This window comes from Rutidosis leptorrhynchoides, chromosome 3 (assembly GCF_046630445.1).
Source record: "Rutidosis leptorrhynchoides isolate AG116_Rl617_1_P2 chromosome 3, CSIRO_AGI_Rlap_v1, whole genome shotgun sequence".
Lineage (NCBI taxonomy): Eukaryota > Viridiplantae > Streptophyta > Magnoliopsida > Asterales > Asteraceae > Rutidosis > Rutidosis leptorrhynchoides.
Genome location: NC_092335.1, coordinates 332,518,788 through 332,534,442, shown reverse-complemented (window position 1 = coordinate 332,534,442; position 15,655 = coordinate 332,518,788). Strand labels below are relative to the sequence as shown.

Genomic DNA, 15,655 nt, shown 5'->3' with positions numbered 1-15,655 from the left:
GGTGTCGGAACGAGTAATGGCGGAGCAAGTAGTGTCGGAGCAAGTTATGCCAATGTAGTTTGTTATAAATGTGGAAAACCAGGCCACATTATTAGAAATTGCCCGAACCAGGAGAACACGAATGGACAAGGCCGTGGAAGAGTTTTCAATATTAATGCGGTAGAGGCACAGGAAGACCCGGAGCTTGTTACGGGTACGTTTCTTATTGACAATAAATCTGCTTACGTTTTATTTGATTCGGGTGCGGATAGAAGCTATATGAGTAGAGATTTTTGTGCTAAATTAAGTTGTCCATTGACGCCTTTGGATAGTAAATTTTTACTCGAATTAGCAAATGGTAAATTAATTTCAGCAGATAATATATGTCGGAATCGAGAAATTAAACTGGTTAGCGAAACATTTAAGATTGATTTGATACCAGTAGAGTTAGGGAGTTTTGATGTGATAATCGGTATGGACTGGTTGAAAGAAGTGAAAGCGGAGATCGTTTGTTACAAAAATGCAATTCGCATTATACGAGAAAAAGGAAAACCCTTAATGGTGTACGGAGAAAAGGGCAACACGAAGCTACATCTTATTAGTAATTTGAAGGCACAAAAACTAATAAGAAAAGGTTGCTATGCTGTTCTAGCACACGTCGAGAAAGTACAAACTGAAGAAAAGAGCATCAATGATGTTCCCATTGCAAAAGAATTTCTCGATGTATTTCCGAAAGAATTACCGGGATTACCCTCACATCGATCCGTTGAATTTCAAATAGATCTTGTACCAGGAGCTGCACCAATAGCTCGTGCTCCTTACAGACTCGCACCCAGCGAGATGAAAGAACTGCAAAGCCAATTACAAGAACTTTTAGAGCGTGGTTTCATTCGACCAAGCACATCACCGTGGGGAGCTCCTGTTTTGTTTGTCAAGAAGAAAGATGGTACATTCAGGTTGTGTATCGACTACCGAGAGTTGAACAAACTTACCATCAAGAACCGCTACCCACTACCGAGAATCGACGACTTATTTGATCAACTACAAGGCTCGTCTGTTTATTCAAAGATTGACTTACGTTCCGGGTATCATCAAATGCGGGTGAAAGAAGATGATATTCCAAAGACTGCTTTCAGAACACGTTACGGTCATTACGAGTTTATGGTCATGCCGTTTGGTTTAACTAATGCACCAGCTGTGTTCATGGACCTTATGAACCGAGTGTGTGGACCATACCTTGACAAGTTTGTCATTGTTTTCATTGATGACATACTTATTTACTCAAAGAATGACCAAGAACATGGTGAACATTTGAGAAAGGTGTTAGAAGTATTGAGGAAGGAAGAATTGTACGCTAAGTTTTCAAAGTGTGCATTTTGGTTGGAAGAAGTTCAATTCCTCGGTCACATAGTGAACAAAGAAGGTATTAAGGTGGATCCGGCAAAGATAGAAACTATTGAAAAGTGGGAAACCCCGAAAACTCCGAAACACATACGCCAGTTTTTAGGACTAGCTGGTTACTACAGAAGGTTCATCCAAGACTTTTCCAGAATAGCAAAACCCTTGACTGCATTAACGCATAAAGGGAAGAAATTTGAATGGAATGATGAACAAGAGAAAGCGTTTCAGTTATTGAAGAAAAAGCTAACTACGGCACCTATATTGTCATTGCCTGAAGGGAATGATGATTTTGTGATTTATTGTGATGCATCAAAGCAAGGTCTCGGTTGTGTATTAATGCAACGAACGAAGGTGATTGCTTATGCGTCTAGACAATTGAAGATTCACGAACAAAATTATACGACGCATGATTTGGAATTAGGCGCGGTTGTTTTTGCATTAAAGACTTGGAGGCACTACTTATATGGGGTCAAAAGTATTATATATACCGACCACAAAAGTCTTCAACACATATTTAATCAGAAACAACTGAATATGAGGCAGCGTAGGTGGATTGAATTATTGAATGATTACGACTTTGAGATTCGTTACCACCCGGGGAAGGCAAATGTGGTAGCCGATGCCTTGAGCAGGAAGGACAGAGAACCCATTCGAGTAAAATCTATGAATATAATGATTCATAATAACATTACTACTCAAATAAAGGAGGCGCAACAAGGAGTTTTAAAAGAGGGAAATTTAAAGGATGAAATACCCAAAGGATCGGAGAAGCATCTTAATTATCGGGAAGACGGAACCCGGTATAGGGCTGAAAGGATTTGGGTACCAAAATTTGGAGATATGAGAGAAATGGTACTTAGAGAAGCTCATAAAACCAGATACTCAATACATCCTGGAACGGGGAAGATGTACAAGGATCTCAAGAAACATTTTTGGTGGCCGGGTATGAAAGCCGATGTTGCTAAATACGTAGGAGAATGTTTGACGTGTTCTAAGGTCAAAGCTGAGCATCAGAAACCATCAGGTCTACTTCAACAACCCGAAATCCCGGAATGGAAATGGGAAAACATTACCATGGATTTCATCACTAAATTGCCAAGGACTGCAAGTGGTTTTGATACTATTTGGGTAATAGTTGACCGTCTCACCAAATCAGCACACTTCTTGCCAATAAGAGAAGATGACAAGATGGAGAAGTTAGCACGACTGTATTTGAAGGAAGTCATCTCCAGACATGGAATACCAATCTCTATTATCTCTGATAGGGATGGCAGATTTATTTCAAGATTCTGGCAGACATTACAGCAAACATTAGGAACTCGTCTAGACATGAGTACTGCCTATCATCCACAAACTGATGGGCAGAGCGAAAGGACGATACAAACGCTTGAAGACATGCTACGAGCATGTGTTATTGATTTCGGAAACAGTTGGGATCGACATCTACCGTTAGCAGAATTTTCCTACAACAACAGCTACCATTCAAGCATTGAGATGGCGCCGTTTGAAGCACTTTATGGTAGAAAGTGCAGGTCTCCGATTTGTTGGAGTGAAGTGGGGGATAGACAGATTACGGGTCCGGATATTATACAAGAAACTACCGAGTAGATCATCCAAATTCAACAACGGTTGAAAACCGCCCAAAGTCGACAAAAGGGCTACGCTGACATTAAAAGAAAAGATATAGAATTTGAAATTGGAGAGATGGTCATGCTTAAAGTTGCACCTTGGAAAGGCATTGTTCGATTTGGTAAACGAGGGAAATTAAATCCAAGGTATATTGGACCATTCAAGATTATTGATCGTTTCGGACCTGTAGCTTACCGACTTGAGTTACCTCAACAACTCGCGGCTGTACATAACACTTTCCACGTCTCGAATTTGAAGAAATGTTTTGCTAAAGAAGATCTCACTATTCCGTTAGATGAAATCCAAATCAACGAAAAACTCCAATTCATCGAAGAACCCGTCGAAATAATGGATCGTGAGGTTAAAAGACTTAAGCAAAACAAGATACCAATTGTTAAGGTTCGATGGAATGCTCGTAGAGGACCCGAGTTCACCTGGGAGTGTGAAGATCAGATGAAGAAGAAATACCCGCATCTATTTCCAGAAGATTCGTCAACACCTTCAACAGCTTAAAATTTCGGGACGAAATTTATTTAACGGGTAGGTACTGTAGTGACCCGAACTTTTCCATGTTTATATATATTAATTGAGATTGATGTTTACATGATTAAATGTTTCCAACATGTTAAGCAATCAAACTTGTTAAGACTTGATTAATTGAAATATGTTTCATATAGACAATTGACCACCCAAGTTGATCGGTGATTCACGAACGTTAAAACTTGTAAAAAAACTATATGATGACATATAAATGGATATATATATAGTTAACATGATACTATGATAAGAAAACATATCATAAAGTATATTAACAATGAACTACATATGTAAAAACAAGACTACTAACTTAATGATTTTTAAACGAGACATATATGTAACGATTATCATTGTAAAGACATTTAATGTATATATATCATATTAAGAGATATTCATACATGATAATATCATGATAATATAATAATTTAAAATCTCATTTGATATTATAAACATTGGGTTAACAACATTTAACAAGATCGTTAACCTAAAGGTTTCAAAACAACACTTACATGTAACGACTAACGATGACTTAACGACTCAGTTAAAATGTATATACATGTAGTGTTTTAATATGTATTTATACACTTTTGAAAGACTTCAATACACTTATCAAAATACTTATACTTAACAAAAATGCTTACAATTACATCCTCTTTCAGTTTCATCAACAATTCTACTCGTATGCACCCGTATTCGTACTCGTACAATACACAGCTTTTAGATGTATGTACTATTGGTATATACACTCCAATGATCAGCTCTTAGCAGCCCATGTGAGTCACCTAACACATGTGGGAACCATCATTTGGCAACTAGCATGAAATATCTCATAAAATTACAAAAATATGAGTAATCATTCATGACTTATTTACATGAAAACAAAATTACATATCCTTTATATCTAATCCATACACCAACGACCAAAAACACCTACAAACACTTTCATTCTTCAATTTTCTTCATCTAATTGATCTCTCTCAAGTTCTATCTTCAAGTTCTAAGTGTTCTTCATAAATTCCAAAAGTTCTAGTTTCATAAAATCAAGAATACTTTCAAGTTTGCTAGCTCACTTCCAATCTTGTAAGGTGATCATCCAACCTCAAGAAATCTTTGTTTCTTACAGTAGGTTATCATTCTAATACAAGGTAATAATCATATTCAAACTTTGGTTCAATTTCTATAACTATAACAATCTTATTTCAAGTGATGATCTTACTTGAACTTGTTTTCGTGTCATGATTCTGCTTCAAGAACTTCGAGCCATCCAAGGATCCATTGAAGATAGATCCATTTTTCTCTTTTTCAGTAGGTTCATCCAAGGAACTTAAGGTAGTAATGATGTTCATAACATCATTCGATTCATACATATAAAGCTATCTTATTCGAAGGTTTAAACTTGTAATCACTAGAACATAGTTTAGTTAATTCTAAACTTGTTCGCAAACAAAAGTTAATCCTTCTAACTTGACTTTTAAAATCAACTAAACACATGTTCTATATCTATATGATATACTAACTTAATGATTTAAAACCTGGAAACACGAAAAACACCGTAAAACCGGATTTACGCCGTCGTAGTAACACCGCGGGCTGTTTTGGGTTAGTTAATTAAAAACTATGATAAACTTTGATTTAAAAGTTGTTATTCTGAGAAAATGATTTTTATTATGAACATGAAACTATATCCAAAAATTATGGTTAAACTCAAAGTGGAAGTATGTTTTCTAAAATGGTCATCTAGACGTCGTTCTTTCGACTGAAATGACTACCTTTACAAAAACGACTTGTAACTTATTTTTCCGACTAGAAACCTATACTTTTTTTGTTTAGATTCATAAAATAGAGTTCAATATGAAACCATAGCAATTTGATTCACTCAAAACGGATTTAAAATGAAGAAGTTATGGGTAAAACAAGATTGGATAATTTTTCTCATTTTAGCTACGTGAAAATTGGTAACAAATCTATTCCAACCATAACTTAATCAACTTGTATTATATATTATGTAATCTTGAGATACCATAGACACGTATACAATGTTTCGACCTATCATGTCGACACATCTATATATATTTCGGAACAATCATAGACACTCTATATGTGAATGTTGGAGTTAGCTATACAGGGTTGAGGTTGATTCCAAAATATATATAGTTTGAGTTGTGATCAATACTGAGATACGTATACACTGGGTCGTGGATTGATTCAAGATAATATTTATCGATTTATTTCTGTACATCTAACTGTGGACAACTAGTTGTAGGTTACTAACGAGGACAGCTGACTTAATAAACTTAAAACATCAAAATATATTAAAAGTGTTATAAATATATTTTGAACATACTTTGATATATATGTATATATTGTTATAGGTTCGTGAATCAACCAGTGGCCAAGTCTTACTTCCCGACGAAGTAAAAATCTGTGAAAGTGAGTTATAGTCCCACTTTTAAAATCTAATATTTTTGGGATGAGAATACATGCAGGTTTTATAAATGATTTACAAAATAGACACAAGTACGTGAAACTACATTCTATGGTTGAATTATCGAAATCGAATATGCCCCTTTTTATTAAGTCTGATAATCTAAGAATTAGGGAACAGACACCCTAATTGGCGCGAATCCTAAAGATAGATCTATCGGGCCTAACAAACCCCATCCAGAGTACCGGATGCTTTAGTACTTCGAAATTTATATCATATCCGAAGGGTGTCCCGGAATGATGGAGATATTCTTATATATGCATCTTGTTAATGTCGGTTACCAGGTGTTCACCATATGAATGACTTTTATCTCTATGTATGGGATGTGTATTGAAATATGAAATCTTGTGGTCTATTATTATGATTTGATATATATAGGTTAAACCTATAACTCACCAACATTTTTGTTGACGTTTAAAGCATGTTTATTCTCAGGTGAATATTAAGAGCTTCCGCTGTTGCATACTAAAATAAGGACAAGATTTGGAGTCCATGTTTGTATGATATTGTGTAAAAACTGCATTCAAGAAACTGATTTCGATGTAACATATTTGTATTGTAAACCATTATGTAATGGTCGTGTGTAAACAGGATATTTTAGATTATCATTATTTGATAATCTACGTAAAGCTTTTTAAACCTTTATTTATGAAATAAAGGTTATGGTTTGTTTTAAAAATGAATGCAGTCTTTGAAAAACGTCTCATATAGAGGTCAAAACCTCGCAACGAAATCAATTAATATGGAACGTTTTTAATCAATAAGAACGGGACATTTCAGCACCTTGTCAACACCATCGCACTTCCTTACACATCTCGCCATATGCTCACCAATACCGGGTAGCATACCCACAAAATCAGGCCGCAACTGTGTGCCTCTACATGAAACATTCAGAATTCGGCGCTCTACGCGTCACAACCGCCTGAAAAACGATTCTCGTCATCGCTCTTTCCAACCAGGGAATACTCTGGAATTACCCCGACACAAATCTCAAAATCTCTCGTAAGCATCATCCGAAATTTTACACCATTCCGGTTAATGTTGCGAAAACACCTTCACGATACACACAAACGACCACCTCGGGATTTTCCTGGAGATCATCACAGTCCTCCTATCTCAGACAAGTGACACTCGTTCGCCCTACATACGAGTACCGTCTCTTTAATCAAAACACATTGCCATTAACTCCACACGTGGCATTCTCAATTCGGAACTCATCGATCGAGTCACCCGACCTCGAGTCCGTTACCAACTACCTGTTACTCTACCTAAGTAGGAGTTAGGATCCTTGTTGAGGTTCATAACGGTTCCTCTCGGCACACCCTCCGACATAACGCTACCAAAGCTTCTTCGTGCGGTAGTATAAACTCCCCTACTTGGAACTCTGCCCCGCATTCACATCGTCAAGATGATAACATCTTGCGAACTCACCACTCTCCGACAGGCATGATAGCTCTCATCATCGGTCATAGTTCTCGAATTCTCAAGAACTCGCTTCAGGTCATCCAAGCCGACATACAACTCTTCATTTGGCGTCATTCATGCAATGACATAACGCCTACACAACACGCATCTTGTACAACACCTTACTGTTACCCACAAGGTAGACTTCTTCAATGTACTACATACATCTCCAACCTAGGGATATGCCACATGGCTCTGCCAAATGTTTTGTCATTCGGGTCCACTCGACCCGTTACACACGTATTCTTCCTACTCACGACAAGCATATGCTCACTCTTATGGGAAAGAGTGACCAATGTTTGCATAATGAATGCGCTACGCGCATTATCACTACCTTACATCTTCCTTGACGTAACCAAATGTCAAGTCCGTTCCCGCCTCACCGGCAACCTTGTACCCTATCTTCGTTAAAGATAGGCGAGGTTCACCCGTCTTGTAAACTCATCATACACACGTCATTACACTTTGTTCCAACACTGAGCATACGAAGGATTCCAGATTGTCCTTCTCCACTTCATACGAAGGGTTTGCTACAATGTACACAAACTTCACTCTCGCAATCGTCAAATTGCTATCTCTTTTCAGTTCTAGCATAGTCACAGATACACCTAAGGGCCTCTCATCGGTGCCCTAAGTACAACGCAATTACAACATCATCGGAGTCGAATATTACGCTAGCAGGTATAAAAGAGGCACCTGACATCACGTCATGTAGACTCCCTAAACTTATTTCCAGATCAATGTCTTTATAAAAGGCAACCCTTCCTGTCCAGTTCTGTTGCGCGACGCGCTTTCCTTGTCACGGAGCGGCTCACAACTTGAACTGAAAACAGGGATGTTACTATTGACCTTTGAAGAGAACTGGTGGCTTACTATCAGACTCAATGATAAGAGCATTTTGAGTTGTCATTGTGATGTGTGAAAAATGGACACATTCAAAATTCTGTCAAAGTATCTGAAAACGGACACTGATAAACAGCAGTGTCAAATCTGGAAAAACCCTATACTGATAGTGAAATACGGACAGTTGATCAAAAGCGGATAGTTGCCAATAAACGGACAGAATCTCAAATCTGGCACTCCATCAAAAAATTCTCTAAAAATTTAGGAAGGTGATTCTCACACACCACTTTTTGATCCTTTTACACCTAATTACCTATTTTACTCTTAATTATACTTAAAATAATAATATAAGTTCAATTTTCTAGAAATATAATGATGATTTTATGAGATAAAAATGTACATGGATAAAAAAGTGTACATAGATCACCTCCCAAAAATTTACTAATACAAACTGTACTTTCACGAATCTCCGGAAAAACATACATAGATGGGCCCATAGGCCATAACTTGGGCCGCTAATAAAACCTCTTTACTTTCGTAACCAAACTCTGCAACTCCCTTTATTTGGAAAGGGAAAACAGAGAGAAAGAAACCGGTAATCATGGCGAGTGACGGCGCAACGGTGGATGTTAGCGTAGCAGCGGCGGCGGAACAGCAGCCACATAAATTAGATAAGAAATGGACTTTTTGGTTCGATAATCAATCTAAACCTAAACAAGGTGCTGCTTGGGGAAATAATCTTCGTAATGTCTACACTTTTGATACTGTTGAAGACTTTTGGTGGTAAAACCCTAATTTTATCTTCAAATAAAACAATGATACGTTTTTATATATGTATATTGTTATGTGCTATAGTGAACTTTTTTACTTTATTAGATGTATTACTTGATCTGATTTCTTATGTAGATTTAAACTCTTTTTTTTTTTTTCAAATTATTTATGATTTTGTGTTATTTGATTGTTCAAGTTAGTTTACAGGATTGAAAAATATTGAGATTTATTTATAGTTTTAGTTTTTGATTGAGAGATTAGGACGGTAGAAAACTTATTTGAAGCTTAGCAATTTAGCATAATAGATTAATATAAAATAAATTTGTTATTCAGTGTGAAGAAAGGCACATATTGCCATGACATATGTACTTGAAGTTAACTGATCTGCGTTTGTTTATGGTTGAAATAAATCGAAAACGTTTTTCGAGGTGTTTAAGATTGTGTTTGGATCTTGTTGCAGTTTGTATGATCAGGTATTCAAGCCTAGCAAATTACCAGGAAATGCTGATTTTCATTTATTTAAAGCTGGGATTGAGCCCAAATGGGAAGATCCAGAATGTGGTAATGGGGGCAAGTGGACTGTTACCAGTAGCAGAAAGGCTGGCCTCGAGACTATGTGGTGTGAAACTGTATGTATTTTTGAACTTTTTCTTGTAATACGATTTGTTAGTTTGGTACAAATTTTCAAGTGATAACGTCGTTTTGGGTCACATTGAGTTGTGAAAGTTTTTTGTTTTCTGAATTTGTGGATTTATTTTCAGAAACTGAATTTACCTTTTTATCGTAGTTAATGGCCTTGATTGGTGAGCAATTTGATGATGCTGATGAAATATGTGGTGTCGTTGCTAGTGTTCGTCAAAGGCAGGATAAGCTTTCTTTATGGACTAAGAATGCAGCTAACGAGGCTGTTCAGGTATTAACAATATTTTTTTCATATCACTTTGTTGTGGTGGATTTACAAATGATAACATAGTATGAACACTGATTCATGTGTTTTGTTTTGTTTGTTCTTTTTCTTTTATTTTTGCGTATCTGTTGTTTTGTGCTGAAAATCAAGACTCACCTTATGTCACGTTTCCTCCAGTTTTTGAATATACTCATTTATTCTTTTGTTATTTTGGTATACACATTTATTGTTCCGTTCTATTATTTTGGTACTTGTTCCAGCAGCTTAATTATGATTTGCATATATAACTGCTATAGGATGACAAAGAAATGGGTAGGAAACCATGCAGACAATGAAAACTCATGATAAATGTGTGACAATAAATTGAACATAGCGAAATTGCAGTTTATTTTAGTTAGTGAAAACCTATTACTGTTTAGGGCAACAAGTTAGAAAAGCACGAAGAACTCTTAATAAGCAATAAAATAACTAGTCTTAGATGTTATAAGCCTACAAGCCTACCCAATTTGACACTTGACATTAGATTAAACCCATATAACATCATTAGAGTACTATTGCTCTTATATCGCAATCTCAATGATTAGCTCTAAACTTTTTGGACATCAAGTGAAATGATCTCATATATATAAAGAGAGTAAGAGACTCTTTGGTTAGTAGCTATTTGAATACGGGCCCACCAACTCTGAGATGACTCTTTAATGATATAAGTTGGCATTTTAGAATTTTCTGACAATACTTAAAATGTTATTGATGACGACTGGTGAATTGGACATGGTATTTCGTTCAGTAGGATTTGAGTATCTGTATGCTACAGTGCACTGATTACTTTAAAAGGTTGTATTCAGTACTTTATAAAAGAAATATTGATCTATGTTTGATCTTCTGTATGATATATAACTACATCAACTAGTTTTCCTATAAAAGATTCGAGCTTTAGTATTGTTGGAATGAAAGCATTAAACACAGTTGGAACCATCTTTGATCTATTTAATGGGTTACCAATAAGAAGAGATAAAATAATCAAAGCGTCTCATTTTAAAGGTACCATATTGTTAGGGTATGATGATAAATGAATGTAATTTGTTATGTAGAAGAACCTGCATACGTTGCTAACTTATTACAGTATATGCTATTTGGGAATACCTTATCTGAATTTTGATGTGCTCTTTTCTGTTTATAAGTTACTTTCTTCTTGCATTTCTTGGTTTTAGATTAAATCACGATAACAGTATTTCTTATTTGCGATACGTAGATGAGCATTGGAAGAAAATGGAAGGAAATTATAGACGTGACTGACAAAATCACCTACAACTTCCATGTAAACCTCATTATTATTTAGTTTTCACCTTGAATGCATTTTCCTTATTTTGGATGGGTAGTTGAGGTTGGGATATTGATTAACTTGGGAATTATCATTATGGTTTTTAGATTATAATAGCTCATATAACAATAAAGAATGTTAATAAAGAATGTTAGCTAAAACAATATGGATCTTGGGAGGTAAAAGTTTCCCAAAATGTTTAAAAATTTGTAAAGCCCTTTAATCGTTGAATTTTAGAAGTTAGATTATTTTTGAAATATTTGTAATCATATCTACAACTAATATCTCACACCATTCATTTTTCATATAAATTTCGGACAGTGTTTCGGGTCAACCCTGACCATTTCGTATAAATTATATTCGAAACAATTGGTTTTTACAAATGTATGTCTACTTTCAACATGTCTCTTATGCCAGCTAATGTGGTGTTATGCAGGATGATTCTAAGACAAGAACATCAAAAGGTCGTTATAGCGTATGAAGTCCTTCATTACTAAAGATACTGAAACATTAAAAAGGACTTGCAAGCCCATCATTACTGCAGACTAAGTCGAAGTTTGATTTTGACATGTTGTATTCAATGTGATATAGTCGATGCCTGCTTATGACTTCAATATTGTGAAATTTTCTTCTTGTTCTTTTGAAGATTGAGAGCCATTGATGTACAAGCCAATTTTGAATTTTCACAAGTTTTGGACATTTATTAATGTTGCTGCTTTTGCCTACTTTCGAGTAATTGCTTGCTTTGTATCTCACTATTGGTGAATAAATATCTCTATGCCTCTTCTCTCGGCATATCGTTAGACCTTAAGGGCTTGTAGAGTGGCTGTGTGTTCATGAAGACCGAGTTACATGCTTTTTCTTTGCTGAATATATTTTTTGTTATCATTATTTTTAAAATATATTGGAAATGGAAATTTGATGAAAATGGGTTTGGAAATGAAATCTTTATGCAGTGCTGCATGCCATTTCCCTGTTTTCACCTCGAAAGGGTGGATAGAATAGGGTGAGGTTAATTCAGCTTTTTTAACAGGCAAAATTATAAAGTGGACTCAAATATAGTAAGATTGAATTAGCCTAAATTTATTTATGTTTAATTATTAGTTCAATACGATGATAACTTTGATAACATTATGATCGGTTTTTTAGTTATAAATCACTTGAACCATTCGATAATGTCTTGAAACAGCATTGAACTGATTTCTTGAATTCGGAAAAGTATGTGACAAGGTAAACACTGATCTCCATTCCTAATCCAGTTGTAGTGGAGGGTTTAAATGTACCAATGCGTAAGGGTTTAAATCTTTAGCGAGTTTATACAGTTAATTCATAAAGTGAGTTTAAACAGTTAATTCATTATTGTATATTTGTACTACCATCTCGACCAACAGCGGACCAAATTGCCAAAAAAAAAAAAAAAACCTTAAAATTCCTCTTTTGTTGCCTATTTGTAGTTTGTTTGAATTGCCCTGTGATGCATCTGGCCTCCATTTCGTAGAGCTCGGGATGGAAAAACCAATAGAAATGACTATACGATTTCGGTACCTTTATCAGGTTGGGTTGTCACATCCACGTTGGCAAAACAAATCCGAAGTTTATGGAAGGATTCTTATGTCGGAAGGGAAGTTTCATTTTGAAGAGAGGGCATAAGAGGTAGTTTTGTAGTTTTTAAACTTTATAGGGGGCAATATGTAAAAATAAAATACATTGAACAATTTGATTCAGAAGATATAATCCACCCCTCAACTCAACATGTAACTTTAAAGATAAGGAACCAAAAACAGTGATAAATAAAAATGGCGTCATCTGTACAAGCTTCTACTCTGTCTTTCACAAAACCACAATCATATGCAATTAAATTGAAGTCAAACTTAAATGGGGAATTAGGGTTTGTTACGTCTCAATTGAGTGGTCTCAAGATTTCGTTCAATCAATGTCTGTTACCACCCACCAACATATCTTCCACAATTAAGCTCCCGATTCAACCTGTTGCTCGTAAATTTCTATTTCCTTTTTGTTTTGTTTTTCCATTTTGCTTGATTATTGGGAAAAATATATGATATGGTAAAAATGTGAAAGTTTGTTTTCTTGATTGTGGGTTAATGCGACATACTTATTTGCAAATTTTGTATGTGAAAATTTTGTAGTAAATTGTAACATATCTTTTTCTACTTTGTATATATTTATTTTAAATGTTCTTTTATTTGATTCGGTACACAGTCTATGTTAATTGGGTCTGTGACCTACTAACTTGCAGTTCTGTATTTAAGATATTTGTAGTAAAATTTAACATATCTTATTTGTCTTTTTGGGTGGTAGTGTTCTGATGACAGCAATGGCGGACCTTCAAGGAGGCGTGCCAGGGTGCTAGCCCTCCAGCCTTTTTCATAATTAGTAGAGGTTTAATATTATACAAGTACAAAAACATAAAACTTTTATATATTAGCCCTTCCTAAAGTTTATAATAGCCCTTTCAAAAAATCGAGGAAAAAAAAAACTAATAACGCAAATAAGAAAACCTAACTGAGCGTACATCTCCCAACTTCACAAGTCACAAGCCTTTTCATCTTCTTCCCATCAAGATTTCTAGCGTAAAGTTTTTTTTTTTTTTCACTCAAGACATCTCTTTTATTTTCTGTTAATAAAATCAGTAAATTATTCAGAATCTATCATAAGTAACTTTAAAAGACCTGAAAGGTCGTCGAGCCGAGTTGTAATTTCTTTTTTGCGTTAACGTCTATGTTTTTGTCTTATTTCACAGTACATGTATGAACTCTTTATATGTATATTTTATGCGTTTAGATCTACGATGGAATTATTTTCGCCCTCTCAGTAGTATATTTCAAGATCCGCCACTGGATGACAATGCTTAAATGTGAATTTGCTTTGTACATTATACTCAGTATACTTTAGGAATAAGACTTTACTGTGTTTGCGTATATTTCCGCTTCATTCATGAGTGAATTAAATTCAGTTATTTGTGAATATGTGGTTAATTTGATTAGCAAGCATTGATGGTTTCTTATAGTGAAAATGGCACTAATATGAACTTTAATTATCTACGGAGTACATTTTTTGTTTAAGCTTCTAAAAAGATGTCTTTTTTAAATGCTTTAAGCTCTTGTTGGTAAGCTAACACAGAAACTTCTAGCGTATTGAACATTTTACTTAGTACAGTGAAAAGGACTTTTGACTTTTTGGGTAGGTTTTCAAGCCTGGCTACTGGTTAGCTGGACACCTTTATGTGCATATAGCTGGTGAAGCTAGTGCGAATTGATATTGATAGTAGTAACATAAATAAGTTGAGAAATAGTTTAGTTTTTAGTATGTTCACTCCCTATTTTTCTAAATTGTTTGAGGAATATAAATTGATTAAAAATTGATGTTATTAACAGCTAAGAAATTCGTCGAAAAACCATGTTGGTGGTGTTTGACTACCTGGCTACCTGCTCATCTGGTAAAAAGTCGATTATTTAGTTTGAAACCTTAAATTAACAATTTAAAAGTTTTGTACCAAAAATAAAACTATGTATGACTAGACTACATTTTTATGCGATATACCGTTTGTTAAAGTTTATCATGATTTAATCTTTAATTCTGATAAATGAATTTGTCTATAATGTGGAAGTATCTCTCTAATTGTTATTTAATTTTAGTGATCTCTTATTAAACACATTCTAACTTGATCTGGTTGGTCTTCACAATACAATGTTTACAACTCGTGTTTCTTTTTGTTAACCTGAACATTTGTTAAACACTTGTAATATTTTCAGGTAGAATCTGCCCCTTCACTGGAAAAAAATCAAACAGAAAAAATCTGGTTTCTCACTCAAACCACAAAACGAAGAAGTTGCAATTTGTGAACCTACAATACAAGAAAATATGGTGGGAGGCTGGAAAACGCTTCGTGAAGCTGCGTTTGTCAACCAAGGCATTAAAGACAATTGAGAAAAACGGGTTAGACGTTGTTGCTAAGAAAGCTGGGATTGATCTTAGCACGAAGTAGTTTAATTTCTTTGATGTTGTTTTGTTGCAATTAAAATTGTTACTCTAATTTTCTATTTGTCAATGAAATCATGTTACAAGTATCTTTCATCACTGTGGTTCTCTATTACTCAATGTTCCAGTTGAATATAATACTGCCATCAGGTGCTAATTTTGGCTAATTGAAATTCAATATTTTGTTTAGAGGTGACATCAATTATAACTTTTATGATGATCATATAGTTTTTAATTTAAATTAATTTTTTTTTTTTTTAATTTTGCAAAAAAGGGCATCTATCTAATGTTAAAGTAAATTATGAGGTTAATATGTATA

General features: G+C 34.9%; 2 protein-coding genes across 2 annotated transcripts; both read left to right on the top strand.

Moving 5' to 3' along the window:
- Positions 1-8,870: 8,870 nt before the first annotated feature.
- On the top strand, positions 8,871-12,210 carry LOC139897515 (eukaryotic translation initiation factor-like). The gene is made up of 5 exons (XM_071880212.1): positions 8,871-9,121; positions 9,570-9,738; positions 9,897-10,022; positions 11,269-11,334; positions 11,774-12,210. Exons 1-5 carry the CDS (start codon positions 8,940-8,942, stop codon positions 11,816-11,818), a joined length of 588 nt encoding a protein of 195 aa, XP_071736313.1. The 5' UTR covers positions 8,871-8,939; the 3' UTR covers positions 11,819-12,210.
- A 923-nt stretch (positions 12,211-13,133) lies between these two features.
- LOC139901135 (large ribosomal subunit protein bL28c-like) lies at positions 13,134-15,343 on the top strand. The gene is made up of 2 exons (XM_071883874.1): positions 13,134-13,332; positions 15,111-15,343. The coding sequence occupies exons 1-2, from the start codon at positions 13,134-13,136 to the stop codon at positions 15,341-15,343; spliced, it is 432 nt and encodes a 143-aa protein (XP_071739975.1).
- Positions 15,344-15,655: the final 312 nt, after the last annotated feature.

Bases quoted from the DNA above. Each gene is read 5' to 3' on its own strand.
- LOC139901135 (XM_071883874.1), top strand. From the start codon at position 13,134: ATGGCGTCATCTGTACAAGCTTCTACTCTGTCTTTCACAAAACCACAA. The intron at 13,333-15,110 runs GTAAATTTCTAT...TAATATTTTCAG, and splicing joins CCCGATTCAACCTGTTGCTC to GTAGAATCTGCCCCTTCACT.
- LOC139897515 (XM_071880212.1), top strand. From the start codon at position 8,940: ATGGCGAGTGACGGCGCAACGGTGGATGTTAGCGTAGCAGCGGCGGCG. The intron at 9,122-9,569 runs GTAAAACCCTAA...ATCTTGTTGCAG, and splicing joins ACTGTTGAAGACTTTTGGTG to TTTGTATGATCAGGTATTCA. The intron at 10,023-11,268 runs GTATTAACAATA...TGCGATACGTAG, and splicing joins CAGCTAACGAGGCTGTTCAG to ATGAGCATTGGAAGAAAATG.